Below are 22,576 nucleotides of genomic sequence, written 5' to 3' on the forward strand. Positions count from 1 at the left end.
TGGTTTTCCTCCTATCAGGCTAGTCCTGGTTATCTATCCCGTGGGGGGCCGGAGTTCACCTTCCCCTCACCCCTCCCAGAACCGCCCCCCTAGATTTTTCAGAATGATTATCCTCTTTGGGGCCCTGCAGGGGGTAGGGTGGGGCATCCTGCTTGGTCCTTGTCAATGAGCTTCAGGCCTGAAATAGACCTGAACTGGATTCACTACCTACAGACTCTACTCAGGGCCCTAAATTGGAGCCTGTGGTTGGGAAACTCGAGGATTGCCTTGGGACATAGCCTCCTACATGGGGGGCTCCACTCTTATTCCTAAGAGTTAAAGGAGTGAGCAACTTGGATAACCAGAGGAGAATCTGAAAGTTCTTTGATGCAATTCGTGGAAGGAAAATGCATTTATTACTCCCAGATTTTTACATGTAATCTCCCAACCCTCTTTTTCTTCTCCCCAAGCACATAAATGTACACACCTAAGTCACAGACATTAAACCATCCTGCTTAATCTTTCTCCAGACTCTTCCCCATCAGCACAGGTCACACGCTGAGGGGTGCATGCCCCTGGGAAAAAACTTAGATTGACCCCAATAGTCACAAAAAGAAAATGTCCCTGCCCCTTCCATTTACCTAGAGCAGTGGTTCTCAACCTTCCTAATGCCACGACCCTTTAATACAGTTCCTCATGTTGTGGTGACCCCCAACCATAAAATTATTTTCGTTGTATTTCGTAACTGTAATTTTGCTACTGTTATGAATCGTAATGTAAATATCTGATATGCAGGATTTATTTTCATTGTTACAAATTGAACATAATTAAAGCATAGTGATTAATCACAAAAACAATATGTAATTATATATGTGTTTTCCAATGGTCTTAGGTGACCACCCCTGTGAAAGGGTTGTTGGACCTCCAAAGGGGTCGCGACCCACAGGTTGAGAACCACTGACCTAGAGGCAAACTACTCTTTTCCTGATTGTTCCGAACCAGCCTGGCTTCATTACCATCGGATTTGTTTTCATGGCCTAACCTACTTTTAAGGACGTGAGTGTACATAGAATGGGGTGGGGCGACCTATGTAACCTGAAGGATGCAGGGGCTCTTTCTGAACGCTCTCTGCTGAGGGAATGGTTTGGGGGTAAGGTGCTAAGGCCTGCCCTTGAAGGCTGTGCTCACTTCTCTAGGTATGTCTCTGGGACATGTGTCTACGGACACCTACATTGAGCAGGCCTTCTGGACCTGTATGGAGGTGTGTGGATAACCCAAAATTCCTCTTTTTGAGAAGCTTTTACAGCCTCAGGGAGAGTATGTGGCCTATGGTGCACCTACTTCTTAATTCAAATCAGGTCTGTGTGAGAAGGCCAAGGCAAGAGGCTGCCAGAGGGAGGAGATGTGAGGTACAGATGACGGGGACAACACAGGCCAGCCCTATGGCTACCCCACTGGGCCTGGTCCCACTGGGCAGTGGAGACCAGTAGCGCAACCAGAATGTGGAACCCAAAGAGAGGTCGGAGCCTCAGGGGAACATAACTGAGACGTCTCACTGAAGCCCAGGGGTGGTGAATGCTCTGTCACTTTAGGCAGTGGCTCCTGGAAGCAATGCCAGGTGGTGACTGGAGCGGGAGACACTGTGCCTAGCCACCCCAGCTCCTGGGGAGTTTGCTAGGCAGCATGGCGGGAGACACGGAGGGGCTCGGCACCCAGCTCCTGCATCCCAGGGTTTTTAGAGAGCAAGTCAGAAACGCAGGCTCCTGGAAGGCCCGGGAGGCCAAGCCTGGATGAATCACACTCATCCAGTGGCTTTTCCATTATACTTTCTGCATTTGCTGCCCCGTTGGCTGATTCTCATCTGGGCTGAGGGGGCTCTGAAAGTGGCCTGTTTTGCTCTCCTGCAAAAAGGCCCAAGTACATTCAGGACACTAGGTTGTTCAGGACACCAGCTCCAGAGCACTTCCAAGTACAATAGCAAGGACTAGATTTCCCCAGCCCCTCCGCAGTCAGGAGGGGAATGTGGCTTTTCAGAGGGCTTACAAGCCCTCCCTTCTCACCCAAGGGTGGGAGGATCAATGGGCACTCCTTCCAGGAGGGCCTATGACACGTCTGGGCCCCTCTGCCCTAGGCCTGCGTGTTCAGACCCTGCTCAAGGCCTGGCTGTCGGCATGAGTAGTCTGCTGGGCCTGTAGAGCCGTTATTCTCACACCAGGGAGCTGACTCTTTCCTGCCCCTTCTTGGGGGGCATAGAAGTGTCTCCACCAGGGCTTTGGCACGGGAACATCAGGCTGTGGCGAGGTCGTCCTCTGGGAAACCCGAGACCCTTTTCCAGGTTGGTAAGATCAACTTCTGGCCCCTGTGAATTTGCTCTGCGCTGGCCTGGGCCCGGGGTTTCCCTGTAGCCCTTGACCAGTAGCGCAACCTAGGAAGGGGTGTGGGAAATCAGAATAGCCAGAAGAATTGGACTTTAAGTTCCTTAGAAATCCCTAGCGACCGCACTGCCCTGAAATATTTTTTTTTTTTTTGGTAAGGGTGGTGGGAGGATCAGGGGGGCGGGGAGAGCCGTACTCCGGAATGATCGGATTTGAAGGGAATTTTGAAAAAGTTCCTTCTCCGCTGTCCAAGTTCCCGGGCTGCACTCCTCCAGCCCCTCTCCGTGGGTTCCCCAGAACGAGCGCCCTGAGCGGGCGCAGCCCGGCTCAGCGTCCCGCGCCGAAGGCAAGAGGAGCCTTTGTTGCGGGCGGGCCCAGTCGGAATCCTCTGCAGAGCGCGCGGTAAGCCCGGCGCCCCAGCCGGCCTTCTGCTTTGCGGGGCCTACGTCTCTTTCTCCAACAGGTAGAGATATAAGGAGGTCCTTAGATTTTCAACAAGATTCTGGATAGCCAAGGGGGGTTATAATTTGTTTCTTTCGTTTTGCGTTCACCAGCGTTGTTTAGAAATAGTTCAATCGGGAAATAAGAACCTGTGTGTCGAAATCCTTAGGAACCAGCGAATCTGAAAGCATCTATCTAGGCCCTAGATTCTAGGGGCAAGCGCGAGATTATTAGAGTCATTTTCTGGCGTTTTGGTCAGGTTGACATTTTGAGCCCCCAAATTCCAGATCTGTAATGAAAATGACTGCGGGCTTGCAGCATCTTTGAAACCTAGCAGATTTGGGAGGAAAAGGTACGGATTGGGGGCTGGCAGGAGTTTGTAACAGCACAAATCTGACCTCGACCTTCAGCTCCCCTTTCCCCCCATGAGGAAGCCACGAGACACCGGGAAGCCAGGAGTTAAAGTCAGCCCTGGAGCATCTCAGGGACAGCGGGCGCTGAGCCCTGGCCCGAGCCTCAGTCTCTCCCCTCTGCTCATTGGCCCGCGCTCTCAGGGTTTCTCCTGTTCCCTCCTCGCCATTGGTCGGGGGCTGGCTTTCCCCCCCTACACAGTCTTTCTCTTCCTCCCCCCTCCCTCTCCCTCGCCCCAAGGACAGGAGCGCACAGCCTGCCCCCAGCTCCTCGGGAAGGGAGGAATTTAGAAAAAAAGTTTCCCAGAAGTTTGGAACAGAGGAAGGACGGGAAGACCGAGAGAGGAAGAGGGAGAGGGAGGAGAGAAAGGGAGAGGGAGGAGAGAGAGAGAGAGAGAGAATAAAAAAAAGATGAAGTCCAGTCTACACAGCCTGTGAGCGCCTGCCCGGGTGGGTGGGAAGCAGGACACGGGCGCTCATGCTGCGAGCGGGCGGCGCTCCGGGCGCTCGTGCGTAGCCGCTGGGGCAGCTAGGGGCGCCGGTCCCAGCCGGCGGCGGAAGGAGGGGGAGGGCACAGGGGGCGGGTGCCAAGTACCCGCGGAGCTGCCGCCTCTCCCGGGCCCGGCCCGGCGGGCGCTCGGAGCGTGAGGGCGCGGGCTGCTCCCTCAGTAGCGGGGGCGAGCGGGGGCCAGGGTGCGGGCGGCTAAGATGAGTGAAAGGAGAAGATCTGCAGTCGCCCTGAGCTCGCGAGCACATGCCTTCTCCGTTGAAGCCTTGATCGGCTCAAATAAAAAACGGAAACTGCGCGACTGGGAGGAGAAGGGGCTGGACCTGTCCATGGAGGCGCTGAGCCCCGCGGGCCCACTCGGAGACGCGGAGGACGCGGCCGCACACGGCCTGGAGCCTCACCCGGGTGAGTGCGTAGGGCCAGACCGCGGGAGGCGGGCGGCCAGCCGGCGGGCCGAGTGGTGAGGAGGGAGGCCCTGGCCGCGGCCGCCCTGCCCTGCTCCAACGCGGCTTTCTGTTTCTTTGCACAAATGCCTTGAGCCTGCCCCAAATTCGCCGGAACCAACTTGGCAGAACTGGCCTAAGCCTTGCATTTCGTCGCCAACGTCAAGCAAGGAGGCCTCCTTGCTTGCATCCCCTTCTCCTCCGGGAGCGGAGCGCAGCGTTCCTGGTGCCCGCAGCTAAGGGGCTTGCAGGGCCCTGGGGTGAGGAGGGGCGCCGATGGCCGGCAACGACGGGAAAGGAGCGGGGCTGAGACTAACTTCTGAGATCGCGGAGGTCTTGGCCCGACATCCCCTCTTACGGAAATGCCCCGTTTATCCCATTTAGCTTTCAACCTCGGCCCTCGCCCTCCTCATTCCCCCACCAATTTTTCTAGGGCTTAAGTTGTCGAATTTCCCCTCCTCCAGTGACAAGGGAGCATAGTCATATTTCTACTTCGTTGACTTTTACCGAAAGAGGAATGTTAGACCCCTTACCCTGCGCCCTGGGTCATGCTTCAGGGTCCATATCTCCGTGTTTTGGAGGGCATCGGTGCGATTGATTTGTATCTCGGATCCATACGCCCACATCGCGTATAACACAGGGGGGAGGTTGATGTCAGTATTTAACACAATGGGGGGTAGGATGGGGTGGGGGAGACGACTTAACGTTTTGTATTAAGTGCCAAGATTTCAACTGTGCAAAACAGACGGGGGGAACAGCTGTTGTCAGAGGAATTTTGTGCGCGCACGCACACACGCACACACACACACCCGCTTGCAGCTGGGTTAGTGACTTCAGAAACTTTCCAGCCAGGACTTCTAAAACTATTCTGGAGGTGCTCCTTCTGACCAGCTAACGCTGGGAAGTGAACCTGGGTCAGCGCACAGGCCAGCGCGGGGGCGGGGGGAGGAGGAGGAGGCGGTGGCCTGCATAGGGATGGGGGAGGCCTTCGGCCCAGGAACTTGGGGGCTGGAAAACTGGCCGCCCCAAGGAGGGACAGCTGTCGCTTACATTTTCTCTTTCGGCAGTGACAGTTCAATTTCCATGCTCCCGGGGCTAATAATAACGCGATTAGCAGGTGACCTGCAGAGACAGAGTTTTATGAATTCTCCGTGTTCTTGTGGCCCGTTATGGTATTTGGGTTTAGTGTTGGGGAATTATTTTTATTAGTCGATGAAAAGAAAATTAAAAGGAGATTTATTTCATCCGCTCAAGTTTCCCCCTGTATCTGGATGCGGGTGCCTGCCTACGCGGATAACTGCGTGGGCAATCCAGAAAGAAATGCGCCGCTAACGTGTTTCCCATCTCTGGCCAGACTCTATTTCCTCACCACATTTATCTGTTGTCAAAATCTCGCTTGGGCCTTCACACAGTTTAGTGCAAGTTCTTTCAGGCCTTATGACAACGGACGATTTGGGGGGTGGGTTTACTTTACTTTCCCAATGGTGGCAAAGGCACACTTTACTTAATTGCGCGTGGCAGACGCCCTTTCCCCGGGTACTTTTCTCTAGGGAGCAGGTCAGGTCCCCAGGAGCCAGCCTCAAGTCGCATGTTAAAAAAAGACCAACATGCTGGGTCATAATCAGAGACTCAGCAGGAAATTTTCTTTCTTCCGGTCTTCTCAGCCATAAGCCAGGAGAAAATAGTGAGGGCATGGGCACGGAGATGCCAGTCCAGGGCCATGAACCTGGTATCCAGAATGCTGTTCCCTCGCTGGAGCTGGATGGGAGTAGGTGGTGAGGACCCCACACCGAACTTTACATAACAGAGTTCAGTGGATCCGTTCTCATCACCTTTATCATTTTTTAAAAAAAGAAAAAAAATAGGGCCTTTGGCTTAAAACAAAACGAAATATGTCTGTGGGGCAAAGTTCCGGGAGGAGGAAGAAACCGGAAACCAGAGCGCTGGCGGGCTTTCTGCCCAGGGAGCGGGCCTACTGGCGGGGCCTGGGCACATTGCGGGCTGAGGGGACTCCAACTTGGAGATCTCGAAACCCTTACAAATCTCCAATGTGGACAGTAGCCGAGGTTTTCGCAGCAACCGGACGGAGGAGAAAAGATCTCAGAAAAAGGGCGCGGTGGCGGTGGCGTGGAGACTCCGCAGTCAGGGGAGCAGAGGAGGCTGAGCTGTGGGCTCCGGTGCGCTGGGATGGTAGCAGAAGGCAGGGCCAGGGCTTGGGGTCCCCTGCAGGTCTTTTTTTTCTTTTTGGTCTCTAATTCAGCGCCCTAACAGTGGAACCCACAGGGCCTCATTTAAAAGAGTGTGTTTGGTGGTGGAGGTGAGAGATGTGGCCCTTGTGATTCCATTGTGCCCAGGGCCATGCCTCGGTCCAACCGGGCCTCACAATTCTGTTTTACCTCTCTTTTCCTAATTAGGACCGAGGGGAGGGGGTTTGGACCTGCTGCGTGGCTCACCCCTCTGTCTTGATAAGAGCCTGGAACAGAAAACAAACAAACAAAAAACTACAAGAAAAACAAAACTGCCACGGGGCTGGGGAAGGATTAAACGCTGGATCGCACGAACGCGCGCGCACACATACAGGACAATGACTTAGCGCAATTGTATTTGTCACTCTCTCCATCCCCTCTCTTTGACTGATACCATTCTCTCCTGCCCTCCCTTTCCGAGCCTCAAAAACCCGGGAACCTCAGGCAACCCACGGAGCAGATTTAATGTTTCACTTTTATTCAAAGACGTGGCCTTTGCTTTTTCGCAGCCCGTTTTTCTTTCCTTGTCTGGACAGAGCTGGCTTTAGTTGGCGCCAAGCGCTGGCAGCCTGAGGCGCCAACCTGCGGCAGCGGGGGACCAGCCCGGCCTGCACACTGTAGGCACTCACACATCAGAGGGCACACAGTATGCATTTCAAAAATTTCCACCGAGCCTGGTGGTCCCGAGAACTCACTGAGACCTCAGGGCTTTGGAGAAGGGCCTGCGAGGTGCTTTCAATATTACATCGGGGCCAGCACTCCGCGTCTTTTGGAGAAGCCGCCAGGCCTTGGCCGCCGCGATCTGGGGAGGGTCTCAAAACCCATCGTGGAGGAGCGTGACTCTCTAGAGCCTGCTCGCCCCCCCCCCCCACTTTACGCCGCCCCCCCACCCCCAGGGCAACGGAGGAAACTTCTCCAGGAACAGCTGCTGGGGCTCCGTGGCCTTGGAAGTATATTCCAGGCACGTGGCGGCGCCAACGGCGCTCTTACCGCAACCCCGGCTCCCCTGTCTGAGTTTGGGCCTTTCCCGCCCAAATCCATAGCCAAGTGCGCTGAGGCCCGGTTTCCCGCGGAGCGAAATAATTTAAACCTTCTGCGGGGGCATTTTCCCGCTACAGAGCCCGCAGACTTGAGTCCTGGCGGTCTTAGGAGGTGGCGAAATATGCGGGTGGGCACACAGAACCGCACACGCGGGTAGGTCGGCACTTAGCGCATTTGCACACACGACAGGCGCCCGCGCTCGCTTTCTCCCACGCATCCGTCTACACAACCCTAGTGAACCAGACAAGAAAAGCCCTCGCGGGGCCCCAGAGCATTTTATTCTCTGGAATTATCAACTGCCCCCGAGCATTACTAGTAATATGCCAGTTTATGGCTTGTTTGCTCAGAGTAGCGCTCCAATATTTTAATTCTGACACCACCCCTCTACCTACCCCCAACCCCCAATAGGGAAACACTGACCCTTTACTGCCATTTAAGTAAGGGAGAGAAAGCGATCAGCGAAAAGTCGGAAGCCAGTGGGGAGAATGTGCTTAAGCGGGGAAGCACCAGCCAGGTCCAGCTGGGACCGCAGTGCAAGGCTGCGCCGCGCGCGAGGTGAGCCGCGCAGAGTCTGCCTGGTGTACAGTCCCCCGATGGTGCGTGTGCCCCCGCACCCACATAGGCCTCAGGGGTGCCCGGCCTGCGCCCCCAACATGACCAAGGCTCCTCCTGCTTGGTCCAATAAGCGGCCTTTCTCGGTGGCTGTCCCTTTGGTAAGTAACCTTGCGTGAAGGGGAATGGGGGGAGGTTAGGCAAGATCTGAATTCTTCTTAGGTGAGGATGGTGGTTTGCTTGGGATGATGGCCAAATAATTTTTTCGTGCGCCCGTGGGATGGTGGCTAAATCAGATGCCCTCTGGCTGTGTGGGCCCTGGAGGACGCACCCCAGTGGCTTGCAGGCGTGGGGAGGACTATGAAGACGGCCTGTGTAACAGTGCGGCCCTGGCGCAGTGGCACAATAGAAGTCACTAGGAAGGAGATAATTCTAACTTCTTCCATCCCACAGACGGAGCAAATTGTGGGAGACCGGTGGGGAGGACAGGGAATGGGGAGAACCTTGGTGCCCAGAATTTGGACTGCAATGGAAAGAAGGTGGTGTGTGCTATGGTTTGCACCACCTTAGGTCCCCGTTCCCCCAGCGGTGTTCAGAAATCCGTGTGATGGGTGTGAGGTTAACAAGGGAGTGTGTGTGTTTGTGGGGGGAAGTCTTCTGATTCTTGGCCAGAGCAGCCCCTGACCCCCCACTGACACCCACCTGGCCCCTGGGAGACCCGTCCAAGAGCACAAGCCTAATAGGCAACAAATGCTGTCCTAGACAGAGCAGCCCTCAGGCCAGGGACACAGCGATTCTGAATTTGTGACTCCATGGCCCACCCAACACTATTTCTCATTAAACATTTTTTGGGGGGGTTCAGAGTTGGCCACTTTGGGTTTCCTGATTTTATAGAAAAAACTCCCAGAAAGAAAAGTTCACGAGGTGACGCTCATGCAGACGGAAGGGGACTTCAATTTCTTACAGTGGAGTTTGGACTGAAATTATATTGACACGTACCCACTGTTGTTTTCCTGCCCCCCATATCAATTACTTCAAATGGTATCATAAACGTTTTTAATTATAAAAATTGGTTTAACGCCTCTTTAGTTAGCACACCCCGCACATGAATGAGTGAAGAATGGTTTGAGATGCCTGACCTGGGAGCCAAAACTAAATGATGGGGACTGCTGGTTCGTATCCCTTACTGATTTGTATAATTTCCTTTGCGTGTGTGGACTAGAGTTTAATGGAAGCAAGTCCCTCATTATTAATCCTTCATATTAGGCCACAAGGAGAGAGGGACAAGTACGTTTTGGCTCCGAAGACTGAAACATTTTGTTCATCCAAGCCTCTCCAAGGGCATTGCTAGCATTATTGAGTGAAATATTCCAGGTCTGTCACAATCATTCTCTCTGTTGCCAAAAATATATTAAGGAGATGAGAACCCTTTTTGAGATCCTGATCATGGACTCTATTAAAAATTTATTTCTCGTACTAGGGAGGAAAATGATTGCAGCACTTCTTAAATCTAAGTTCCTTCTCTAGGTGACTGTAGGGTTGTTTTTATTTTTTTTTATTTTGTGTGTGTGTGTGTGTGTGTGTAAGAGCAAGGCTGAATTGTGCATATCCCACAGGGATAAAGAGCAGACTGGCATTTCACTTTCTGGAAATACAAACATCCATCCAATGATTATTCTGGGGTGTAGCTGGTTATTGCTTTCTTAGCCCCAAAAGACAAAGGCGTTCAGCAGGAGAGACTATTTAAGTGGTTTTTGAGTTTTGACCTTTTGGGGATACTTTTCCACAGAGAAAAGTAGGGAGCTGTTGGAATGTGGACTCTTTCCTCCTTCTTTCTCTCTTCCATGTGGTTTATTTTTGTTTTGCTTTTCCTGGTTTCTAGTGAGCTTTGAATTTTATATGTGCACGACTGGGATACTCAGGGGTCTGCACTGGGAAGGGCAATTAGCAAATTTATAAATTAGGGTCTGTTTACACTGCTTTGGGCAAGGATAATCATTAGTTAATTTAAGTGAGGCCCTGGCTCTAAGTGTCAGGGTGGAAAATGAGACTCAGTAGGGAGGACCGGAGGTGAAATGGGAAGAGGTGGGGAATTCAAGCGACTGGTGACGACAAATCAACATTTATTCATTGCCATTAATGGCCTCACTTTAAGGGAGGACATTTTGCTGACTACAAACTGATGAGGAGCTTTTGATACCAGAGTGAAAATAGGTCTTGAAATCATACATACGAGTATAAAGTGTATTAAAGCGTCTATACACAAATGTAATTGTTTATGCACAAATTTATGTGGGAATACCAAGTTCTGAATGGGACGTAGATAATATTTCAGAGAAAAGAAACTGCCGTGTGTGTGTGTGTGTGTGTGTGTGTGTGTGTGTGTGGCCAGTTTAAAAAATTGGGAACACATAAAATTTGGAGGCGAAAAATTTTTGTCATTTCTAGACATCCTTTGACAATTCGAGAAAATCCCAAATTTGAAAATTCCAGTTGTTGGGAGAAAACAAGACTCTCATAGATGCAATTTAAAAGAACAGGGTGAGTGGGAGTTTTCCTACCTTCATTTGGCATTTAATTTTGTGTAGAATGCCATCATCATTTCGGATGCATTCTGCTGAGCAATTAACTCACTGAGAGAAACTCGGATAATAATAATAATGGTTAACAGAAGTAACCAGTAAAACAATATGATTCGGGGAAAATAATTTTAGAACGTAGGCGACATATGCAAAAATATAGTTGCTGAGGCTCTAATGGGCTGTTTCCAAATTGTCACACACTTTAGCGGATTAAAAAAACAACCCCCTAATTCTGGATTGCACACGTAATAGCCTAATATAGTCTCCTTTTAAAAACCAACATACTAGAAATAACATTAGAGCTCCCTCGAAGGGATGACTAGAGGTCATTACCATACACCCAGCCTGCCTTGGAGTTTTAGCGCCTAGCCTAGTTCACCGGGTGAATCGAAATTCTTATTCTATTCGGAACTCCTGCTGCCATTGTATTGCCAAAGCGGGGCCACGGAAAGCAGTTAGCCCCCCTTTTTCTTCGTCCCCCACCTTCTTCCCCTCACCTCGACATCCTGTTCCCTTCCCCCAACCTCCTATGCACACATTGAAAATGACTGAAAACACCCATATTTTCCCCCACTCTCAAAAAAGCGTCAGTGACATTTCACCGAGGAGAAGGAATCCGGATTACATCGTGTCCCGCGAAACCGTGCTGGGGACAGCGGGTAGCTCAGGGACCTTCACGAGTCAGGGCGCCCGGGTCTGGCGGCGGGAGTGGTGGCCAGCCTTGGTGCGCACTGGCCCCGCGCTCCCGCCCTACACAAGGGAATGGTGGGTGCCTTTCTCAGCCCTGGAGAAATGCGGGGACACAGGGGTCATCGGGAAGGCCTTGGCCCCCATTCCCCCTTCCCCCCAAAAAAGATCAGGGGAAAAACCCTCCAAGCAACCAAACACCAAGCGGAACCCGCCGGTCCTACACCTCGCGCCGGAGGGGAGTTTGAATTTTTTGCTTTCATCAGGCTGAACAAATTTTCGAGGAATCGGATTGACTTCAAACATTAGCAATTAGGAACCAAGAATCCCTCGGCCGAAGAACTTTTAATCCCTAACCATTTCCAAATGGGTAATTCTAGGGTCAGTAAATATCCTAGCCGGCGTTAGAAAGGAAAGTCGCAGAGGTTCCCCGGGTGCTTAGGATCCGGAGAGGCAGAGGTTCCCCGCCCAGAGACCCGCATCGCCAGCCGAGACAAAGGGACAGCAAACAGTTGCCCTCCATCTTCTTATGGAGATGAAAAACAATGAAGTAATTCACTTCTTAAAAAAAAAAAAAAAGGAAGAAAGAAAGAAAAAAAGAAAAAGAAAGAGAAAGAAACCACGCAACCTTGAAAGGAGATTGAGAAATGGCTAGTTCTGGAAGAAGCAGGGGGCCTGGCTGAACACTAGCAGAGAGGGGAGTGCAGCCTCGAGGCATCCTTGCTTCAAAAAGTCAGTCAACATCAGAATTGTAACCTAGGGGTTAGGTGACTTGGGTGGCTCAGGGCTTCTAAAAAGTACTTGGTTTTCACAGTGGGGAGGCTCAGGCATTTGTGCCAATAAGTGACTGTGAACACTGCAGAGTTTTCTCTGGGTTTGACAAAAATTCCTTAACTCAGAAGCCTAATAATTTGATTTCTTTCTTTCTTTCTTTTTTTTTTTTTTTGGCAGTGAGCTAGGGAAGGGCTGTATATAGGAGCCATACATCTATGAATAATTTAGAAAAAGAAGGTTTAGTTAGAAAACAAGTAGTATAAGCAAGGTAACAAAGGAATACTGAATTGTAAAATATTTCGGAAACCGCAATTGCTCATGTGCGTGTATCTATGAGACTTCACTATACTACAAAGCTTTCATATTCTAGATTATATCCATGTATCCTGGTAAGAAGAGGGCTAGCCCTGCTTAAATTAGACTTAGATTGTAGCTTAGCCATTGATATTGGAACCAGGGATGTTTGTTTTAAAGGCAGACGTGTAAATGTTGAAAAAAAAAGTTTTAAAGTTGCTGCATAGCCACTGACGGGGCCTCGATGCCTGGTCTGTGAAATGAGGGAGAGTGGCTCAAATGACACCTGAGGCCCCTTCGGCAATAAGAATCCGTGATTCTGTTAATTTCTTAAAAAACTACCATTTTCTTCTAATGCGCCTTGGCCGTCACTTGGCTCATCTTTACTTTGTTGCAATGAGGAAAGCTTTGCTGCGGTTGTAGAAAGTAACAGTGCAGCAATACAAAGCCAAAAAAAAAAAAAAAGATTTTTACAGCTAGAATTAAGAGCTTTCATAAAGCTCTTGAAAAGTTTTTAGATTAATATCACATGTTCAGAAGTCCTGGATCGGTGAGTCTGAGTCCTTTGTGTTTAATGTAACCTGTTGTTGCTTGTGTGAACGCCCAGGACCTTCTTGCCAAAAGAATTCCATGGCATTTGTGAATTTAAAGGAAATGTGCGTTATTTTATGCTCTTACCATTTTTTGTGCCATTCCCAAAAAAGGCTGGAAAAATTCTGTGGATTTGAAAAGTGGACTGAGAAAAGCAACTTCATCACTGGTAAATTGAATTGGTAGTATTCCCCCCCACCCGAAAAAAAAAAAATCAGTTGCCCCTCATTACTATTGGAGCCTAATGGAAAGCCCTCATAACTATTTTCCATGTCTAGTCTGCTAAGCCGAGACCTTGATCTGGCAGAGAGTGAGAATGCTAAAAGGATGACTTAGTAACAGGCAAAACGCTTGTCAACAAGATAGATCAGAAGACAGCTTAGCATTCAAGACCTCTATTCATAGCTGCTGAACTTGAAGGCAGGGTCAGACAGAAACACTGGGCGCAGCACTCACCTAGGAGGATTTCTCATGTTTTTATCTTGTGGGACTTTATTTCCTCACCGACTTCTACAGCTGGGCTTCAAACCCCAGTGACAGCTCCCCACCCTCAGTGGATGCCCCCCCTTCTCCGCAGCCCGCACCCCTGTGCAGGACCCTGTCAGCACGGAGCTTGTGGAATGACTGGTCGTCCAATCTCTCTACTGCCCTATGAACTGCTGTGGGGCAAGGACCTTGTCTCATTGCTTTTGTATCTCCAGAGTCTAGCACAAGTGGCTGGTACAAACACAGTAAATAATGAAAATATAAGGATAATACAACAAAAACAATGATAACTAGTAGCATACATTGAACACTATGTGCCAATCAGTGTACTGTTATATGTATATATAATGCTAATTATATATAGTGTTGTTATATATACTAGTATGTATATATATTAAAAATGTGTATCTACACATATAACATATATCCTAAATACTAATATGTAACAATTAATATATTTAAAATAATATGTAATTCCATATATTTATATATATATTATATACTACATATCATTACTTATATATAATACATAAAATTTCAAGACACTCTAATGAGATAGATACTTTTTTTAAAAAATATATTTTATTGATTTTTTACAGAGAGGAAGGGAGAGGGAAAGAGAGTTAGAAACATCGATGAGAGAGAAACATCGACCAGCTGCCTCCTGCACACCGCCCACTGGGGATGTGCCTGCAAACAAGGCACATGCCCTTGACCGGAATCGAACCTGGGGCCCTTGAGTCCGCAGGCCAACGCTCTATCCACTGAGCCAAACCGGTCAGGGCAGAGATAGAGACTCTTATCATTTCTGTTTGGCACGATGCATGAAGGAGTGATATAGGATAGTGGTTCAGGCTCAGGTTCTTGGGGTTGACTGCTTGTGTCTGAGTCTGGGTTCCAACGCGTGCTAGTTGTATGACCTTGAGCAAGTTTCTAAATCTCTCCCAAGCCCAGTTTCTGCATCTGTGAAATTGTACTAGTAAACGTATTCATCAAAACATGGTCGTGAGGATTCAATGAGATAATGTCCATGAAGGAACAAAGGATTGTGCACCGTGCCTATTATTCCTACACAGTTGAATCGACACTGATTACTCACCTCAGTGACTAACCTGGATAAGAAGCTGTGGCAGATTTCATGTCTAGTGGCACCGTCCATTCCTCCAGCCGTTTGCTTTCAAGGAGATGTTGGACTGTGAGTGGGATCACACCTGGTGTATAGCCTATGGTTAGAAACAGAACACAGAATCTGAGCACACGTGCTAATCAGGTGAAATAGGACGTTGAGAGCTGCTGCTATTCAGGGTTTCACTGAGGCAAAAAGCCAGTACCTGAGGGAGCACCTGAAGGAGGAAGAGAGGGCTCCCAAGGGTGGGGATCAGCCTCTGATATAAGGTAGGAAGAGGGGGTGGGCAGAGGGCGGGGCCGGGGAACCCCAGCTTTACCAGCTCCCCAACTTGGCTCTAGCAGAAGGCAGAAGGGCCTTTCTGAATGCAGGGAAGTAAACTAACACACCCATATGTCTCTGTGAAACATGTTATTTCTACCTGAAGCCCAGAAATCCCCAAAAAGTTAGGTTTAGGAAATAAGGAAGATTCATTTGTATAAGGCCATATGGACCCTAGGATTCTGGGCAAGATGAGCCAGGTGTATCAATTAGTTGGGGCTACAGTAAAGGATATGTAGGTGTTGCATGGTTCAGTTTTTTCCCAAGTGTACGGAAAACCTCTAACTAAGCCGACTGATTAGCTGGGAAGAAGAGGTTGGGAAGTCTTTTTAGGGAAACAGCAGAAGCCCCAGCCATCGCGTTAGAATTAACATCTGGCCACACCGTTTTGTAGTTTTCTTCCAGAAAACAGAAGCTTGGATTTGACCATTTACTATTTTAAAAATAATAAAACCAGTTACACCCTAGATTTTGTTTAAATTGATTTCTCCATTTGGCAGTGGAGGGCGAAGGTGCATTCCCAGGGGGAGAGGAACAGAGGAGGGGTCCTATCGAGGCCTCCCCCATTCAGGGAGCCCAGGGCCCGTCATCACAGTGCTCAGCCCCCGCCTGACCATCCAGAGGAGCGGGGAGCTGCTCGGCACCGGCTGGAATCCAGGTCTCAGTGTTCAAAACAGCCTCTCTGCCCCCCGCTTTATTTTCAGGACATGTTTCTAGACCTCCCCAGCATCATCTCACCTCAGTGCCCACAATGCCATCCAAAAGAACTTTCAAGGATTGAGGGTGCATGCTGTACCAGGCACGGCACTGATGTTTTTATTCACATTCTCTCACTGCATCCCCCCAATAGCCCTCAAAGCAAGGTCATTGTTTCCCCATTTTACAGAGGAGGAAATTGAAGCGCAAACAGATTAAATAATTCCCCCCCCCCCCCCACACACACACAGCTCCAATCCACTTGAAGTGGACTGGCCAGAATTTAAACTCCAGAGTCAATGTCCTTAACCACTAGACTATATTGCCTCCCCCTGCAGATGGCTCTTCAGTGCTCCAGGGAGAACTATGAACTTGTGTAGATGGAACTTTATGCTTGCTGTTCATTCTGCCCTCCCAAACAGAAATTTTCAAGTCATAAATGTGAGAGAGCTGGTTATAGTTTCTGGTCTCTATCTTCATTTCCTATTGTTATTTAAATGTATATACTTTTACTGATTTCAGAGAAGAAAGGAGAGGGAGAGATAGAAAGAAACGTCACTGATGAGAGAGAATCATTGATCGGCTGCCTCCTGTGTGCCCCACACTGGGGATTGAGCCAGCAATCCGGGCATGTGCCCTGCCAGGGAATGGAACCGTGACCTCCCGGTTGATAGGTTGACGCTCAACCACTGAGCCACTCGGGCCCCGCTCCTATTGTTATTAGTCTCTCCAGTCCTCAGGTGCCTTCTCCCTACCAGCTAGCAGAAGCTTCTGTGACAGTGATATAGGGCTGAGTTTCTAAGCCATGGCTTTGGATTGGCACATGCACAGCCTTCCCAACGTGACTTGCTTTTTTCTCCGACTGTAATGCACAGAAATCTCAGTGTCTGAAATGCGGTGGCTACATATTGAATGTGATCTAAAACCCCCTCATCCTAAATCTCCCTGTGCAGTGAAATGCAGTGAGCTCTGTTTTACCCATTGCCTTCTCCATTCACAACGGGATGGAAAGAATCTGATTGGTAATTGATTCAAAATGGAACAGCTTAGAAATGTATCAGTTGCAGTGACGAGCAATTCGTGCATTTCTAAGTATGGTTGATTTTTTTCAAACTCAGCAATCACAGCTGAAATCCCTTTGCCATGGATTGAATTTACAAAGGAAGAGATTCTGATTTCCACAGTGGCTTCTTTTTAATGCCCAAGGATTAAGAAACCGCCTCGAGGACCCACAGCAAGTACACCCGCTCTCAGAGTTGTGGCTTTAACTTTAACCTCTGAGTGACTGCTCTGAGTCATTTATTTTGTAACAGCTCTATTTAGGGTGGCCTTGTTTGGTATGGGATCAGTTATTTGCAGAAATCTCTCATGCCATCAAACACTGACACCCCTTTGCTCTTCTGACATGGTAAGTGAACGTGAGCCCAGCAGTGAGTTTTAGGGAACTTAACATTGGTTTTCAGGGGTTCTTGGTCCACCTGTTCACTGTTTCTCCATCACTTTCCTCCCACTCCCACTAAGCATCCTCTCTTAGGAAGTCTGGTGTCTCCAACAGGGATTTGGAGAAAAACTACACCCTCTGCTTTTGGTGGGCGGACTTCGTCATTAATGTACTTCTTGGCTGTCGGACTGTAAGGTCTATCATATTCCTGTTCGTTGTGCCCAGTGATAGAAAAGTGGCTTTTATAACTAAGGAGAGAAAGATGTAAAATCCATGTCTGTTTTAAATCTTTGCTTTCTCCTATTGCCCACCCCACTCTGCAGGCAACGATTGATGGGATTTGATAAGCTCCTGTAGCAACAGAAGCATATGAATCTCCGGGCCCATTTCCTTTCCCAAAGAACCCAGGTGGAGCCAAACTCTTGAAATATAGAGTGTGGCAGAGGATAAGGTGAATGCTGCAATTTTGGGTGATTTATTGGATCTTACCCAGGAGGTCCGTCCTATGAAAAGTGTATATTCTGCAAGATAGGAAACCGGCCAGGCCTGGGCCATTCGTTTTCCCTCCAGTGTTCAGAGCACTAGTTGCATGACCAGCAGTAATCCTGTGAGTGTTGGATCTCATCTGGTGCAAGAGCGAGTTACCCAGAGAGGTGACACATCTCTGATATTCTGATGGCCTGGTAGGGACTGCAGGAGGTGCTTCCTGAAGACACAGGACCACTTAACTGCTATAGGGGTGAGCAAATGGCAAACTAAGCTGTAGGGGTGAGCAAAAGGCAAACCAAGCCCAGGAGAGAGAGAGAGAAAGAGAGAGAGAGAGAGAGAGAGAGAGAGAGAAAGAGAGAGAGAGAGAGAGAGAGAGAGAGAAGGAAGGGGAGGGCTGGGGCAGAGGCCCCAGGCATGTTATGAAGGGCTGGGTGTAACGGTTCCCCAGCCTGCGTGGGCGAATTGGTTCCGGATGTTAACATTTTTTTGCTTGGGGCTTGAATACATTCTCCTTTTTCTTTGCCTGTTTTCCTGCCCAAACTGTTAGGCCTCCACAGCTGTGTGGCTCATTGCTGGCGAATGTTGAGAATGACAGATCTGGCTTTATTGCTGGGCCAGTTTGGGGGCATGTGTTTAGGTAGACTTTTGAGACGTTTTCACCCACCCACTTTCCTGAACTTTGAGGCTTTTTCTGTCCATTTAGTCGGCTGAGTACCAACTCTCTACTGCACTGGATGGCCTGTGCTAGGGAATGAGTATGACATGTTATAGAAAGCAGATGGTCCTTCATATCCTTGAAGCAGAAGAAATGGCTGGTGTGGGGAACTAAGACAACAGAGAGCTTGGGGTCCGGGTCAGGGAGGCCTGACCCAAGCACATAATTCTGGCTGTGACCTTGGGCAAGTGACTTAATTCTGTGCCTCAGTCGTGTACATGTGAAACAAGAGTAACGATACCTGCTGCCAGGCTACGGTGAGAATTAAGTGCAAAATGCGTGGCATGGTGCCAGGCACCAGAGAAAGTGCTCATAATTAGGCTTTTGGTAAAGTGAGAAAACTCAGAAACTCTTCAGTGTTCTTATGAGAAACTGATCAGTGTCGGACACAGGATGGTCCCAAACTACCCTTCTTAGCTTATCCCACTGATGCCCTATTTATAGCACACAGTCTCTGTTTATAATTGACATGTACATTGTATAAGTTTAAGGTGTACAATGTGTTGATTTGGTACACTTATATTTTGCCATATGATTACCACCTCTTATGGTGAGAACATTTAAAATGTAGTCTCTTGGCAACTTTAAGGTATTGTTCACTGTAATCACAACCCTATGGGTTAGACCCACAGAATTTATTTAGCTTCTAACTTCAAGTTAATATCCCTGGATCCACATCTCCCATTTCTCCACTCCCAGCCCATGGCAATCACAAGTCTACTCAATTTCTATTTCAGCTCTTTGAGATTCTATATGTAAGTGATAGCACACAGTATTTGTCTTTCTCTGTCTGACTTATTTCTCTTAGCACAATACCTTCGTGGTCCATTCATGTTATCACAAATGATAGGACTTCTTTCTTTCTCATGGCTGAATAATATTTCAGTGTGTGTGTGTGTGTGTGTGTGTGTGTGTGTGTGTATCTATCCATTTATTCATTGATGATCACTTAGGTAGTTCTTATATCTTGGCTATTTTGAATAATATGTAATAAACACGGGAGAGTGGATACCCTTTCAAGATCCTGTTTTCATTTCCTTTGGACACAGGCTGACTTTTTATCATCCTCCATGTAGTGCTCCTGCTCCTTTTCTGTCTGGAGTACTTTCTCCTTTTCCTCCCTTAAGTTCCTTCTGAAGAAATTTTAGCCTATTTTCAAGACCCAATTTAAGCACTTAATGTGTCAGAAATATTCCTAGATGAAAAAAGGGCGATTTGGTATAAATAGTAACTGATAGGATGTACAGATTCAAACACGTGATCACGACTTCAGAAGAAAACTGCCTATGTCTATGCAGAGCTCACAGATAGTCTGGGTATTGCCACGATGGAAGAAAGTCCTCAGTTGTCACCAACTTTATTTTCCCTTAGAGCCTACTAGAGAGAGATCTTCTTTTAGGGGTCTATGGTTTCCTAGCACTAATGGTGCTAGTGTGCTTCTGTGATTTTATAGTCCCAAGGGAGTCTCAGCTGGGTAATCTGCAATGCTCAAAGGTGTAGCCAAGATGGTAAAAATACAGGGGTCCTCCAATGGCGACCTTCATCAGAAAGCTCCTCTTGAGATGACGTCTTCCCTAAGTAGCCTGATTAGACTATTTCTGAGCAAGGCTCCTGTCCTGCCCTTAGCTTCATAGCGTTCCCACAGGCTTCATATTACCAGCAGTCCAGTAATTCCACGTTAGTCCTTTCTTTCCATGGCAGGAAATACACCTGTTCTCTTCTAGTTGTCCTATTGGATTGGCATTAACCTCTAGGCTCTTGGACAACGGATGCCTGTAGCCAAGGAGAAAGTGGCTTTGGCTGACTCTGTTCTGTGGCTCTCTTTGTGCACACGAACACACCCAGACATACTCACACAATGCTTTTGGTTGACCTTTTCTACATTTTTAAAGTTGGTCACAGAAAAATGGGTAAAGTAGAAGCCTATACCAGTGTAGTACGTTGTACCTTTCTTACACTCAACAATGAAAGCTTTTTGGAGGGTGCATTTGTTTTATAAGCTGATGAGATAAGGGAGCCCTGGAGAGCATTGTGTCTTACTCATCTCAGAATCCCTGTTAGCACTCCGTGAACATTTGTTGAACTCACTTGGTATTTGTCAGAAGTTAGCGATGGGTTTTGTAGCCACTACAGCCACTTTACAGATGATTTGGCTTCAAGATGGTCCTGGAGGCCTGGTAGGAGGTGTCTGCCAGTTGCTTCTAGGTGTGATCTTGGATGTGTCAATTGATATCTTCATACTCTCAAGTCTCTATCTCTAATGGAGATAAGACCAGTGGGTTTTAGTAAGAAGGAAAGGATAGCAAATTATACTAATGACAAGGCATTTTTGTAGCTAGAAACTGCTGAATGCTCTCTGCCTGGAGTCTTATTTCGGAGCTCTCTTATGTCGAGGTATTAGCATTTAGAAATACAACGAGTCTGTGAGAATAACTGTACCGCATCTTTCCCTATTTGTTTCAGGTCTTATGTTCATGGCAGCCTCTGTTTTCTGCCCAGCAAGGAAGAAAAAGAAACAGAGTAAAGGCAGTTTGAAAATCCCCAGAGTTAAAGAGAAGAGCAAAAATATCTCTAAATGAAAGACAGATTGCCCGAGGTTGCCTAAGAACATAGAACTGGGTTAAGCTGAAGCAGAATGATAGAAATTCTTCTTGCCTTCCCATGAGCAGTGGGAAATATGTGAGTAAACTGATGGGGGTGGGGGTTCCCAGCTCCAGGCTCAGCCCCATGATGGGGGAGAAAGCATGTTGTCAGGAGAAAGCCCTCTGAAACACAGGTCATCTTTGAGCAACATGGAGGGCTGAGGGAGGCAAGACAGCTCCTCTATGGGAATGCATTCACAGCGACAAGTCAGGGATAGATGTACAAAGTGCCAGGTAATTTTTGGTATCCATCAAATTACTTATGAGATCCCTAACACTGTCCTGGATCTGGCTCAGATGGTCAAGGAGAAGATGAGCCTCACTTTGCTATTTCCGTGCATTCTTTGTCTTCTGACCTGCCTGCCTCCTGCTCTGTGTGGCTGGAACTTGCTTTGGAGGAAAAGGCTCTCCAAACTCGTTTGTGTGGGCTCTCAGCTACCATGTCCACATTTATACTTTTCAAAAAATCTGGAAGCACCTAAGATTGAATTTGAAGCCTGGTGTCTTAATCTGATCAAACAGGGAAGCTCCCTGTGCCTGGCTCAGGGCCTGTGTTCATTGCAGACTGCAACCCAACACCCAATCACATGCTTCTCTATAGATGGGAAGTATGAACCACCAGCCCCCGAACAAATTTCCACGCTCAGAACATTTAGGTCTGTCCTTCTTAATGGGCAGTAGGTAAACAAACCATCCTGTTTACCTACAAATGCAAAATATTTTTACCATCACTTCTGATATCTGAGTAGCCTATGCCAATAAATTTGTACTTAATTTTAACCAGTGGTAGGACTGTTGACATTTAGGTAGGTGCTGCTATACCTTACTTTTTTTTTTTTTAAAAAAAATGTATTTTATTGATTTTAGAAAGGGAGGGAAAGGGAGAAAGAGATGGAAACACCAATGATGAGATCCCTAGTACTGTTCTTCTGGGGTCCAACCCCAGCAGGTCCAGGGGTCCCCAAAGGTGTGGACAGAGTCGGCGAAGAAGGAATGACACAGAGGCAGCGTTCAGTTGATCAGCATGGTTGGGTTCTCTTGCCTGGTTCTATTGCCAGGTTCTGTAGCCAGGTTCTGACTCTAGGATCTTCTGCCAGGTTCTCTCGCTAGGTTCTGTCTCTAGGTTCTGCGTCCAGTTTCTGTCCAGGATCTTTTGCCATGTTCTCTCTCTAGCTTCTGTCTCTAGGTTCTGTGGCCAGTTTCTGTCCAGGATCTTTTGCCATGTTCTCTCCAGCGAAGTTCTTCTGTCTGTTGTCTTGTTACATCTGTATTTATACTAGTTGATTTTAATCCTGTCAATTTCTGTTGCAAAGGTTAGGGCGTTTCTTATCTCCATTCCAGGGAGTAAAGATTATGTAGCTTAAGCATGATTGTTCGTAGTTAAAGTGATTAATTACCCGCCTGACCCTTAGTTAAGGGGTTTTATTTCCTCCCTAACTTCAGGGGAAAATTCCTACCTGGGGAAACAACCTTTCTCAGAGAGGTGACCTTGGTTAAAACACATAGTGCCAAGAAGGTGAGCAAACATATTAAGAACAGTATGCCATATATGCCAGGTCCCTTGAAACAGCAAGGATGGACCGGCTCCCGGCACTGTTCTGGGTCTGGCTCAGAGAATCATTGATTGGCTGCCTCCTGCATGCTCCCTACTGGGGATTGAGCCTACAACCTGGGCATGTGCCCTGACTGGGAATCGAACTGTGACCTCCTGGTTCACAGGTCGATGCTCAACTATGG

The 22,576-nt window shown here is 48.3% G+C and overlaps 1 protein-coding gene across 1 annotated transcript in view; it reads left to right on the plus strand.

Annotated features, from left to right (window-relative positions):
* Positions 1-3,913: 3,913 nt before the first annotated feature.
* Positions 3,914-22,576, plus strand: part of TBX15 (T-box transcription factor 15) — a gene marked incomplete at both ends in the record, with an annotated part of 90,923 nt that continues 72,260 nt past the window's right edge. The window contains one exon of the mRNA XM_081113042.1: positions 3,914-4,118. Within this exon, the coding sequence (XP_080969168.1) occupies positions 3,914-4,118 (205 nt within the window). The remainder of the gene's footprint in view (positions 4,119-22,576) is intronic.

The sequence above is a fragment of the Myotis nattereri genome, assembly GCF_964212035.1.
Source record: "Myotis nattereri genome assembly, chromosome: 18".
NCBI lineage: Eukaryota > Metazoa > Chordata > Mammalia > Chiroptera > Vespertilionidae > Myotis > Myotis nattereri.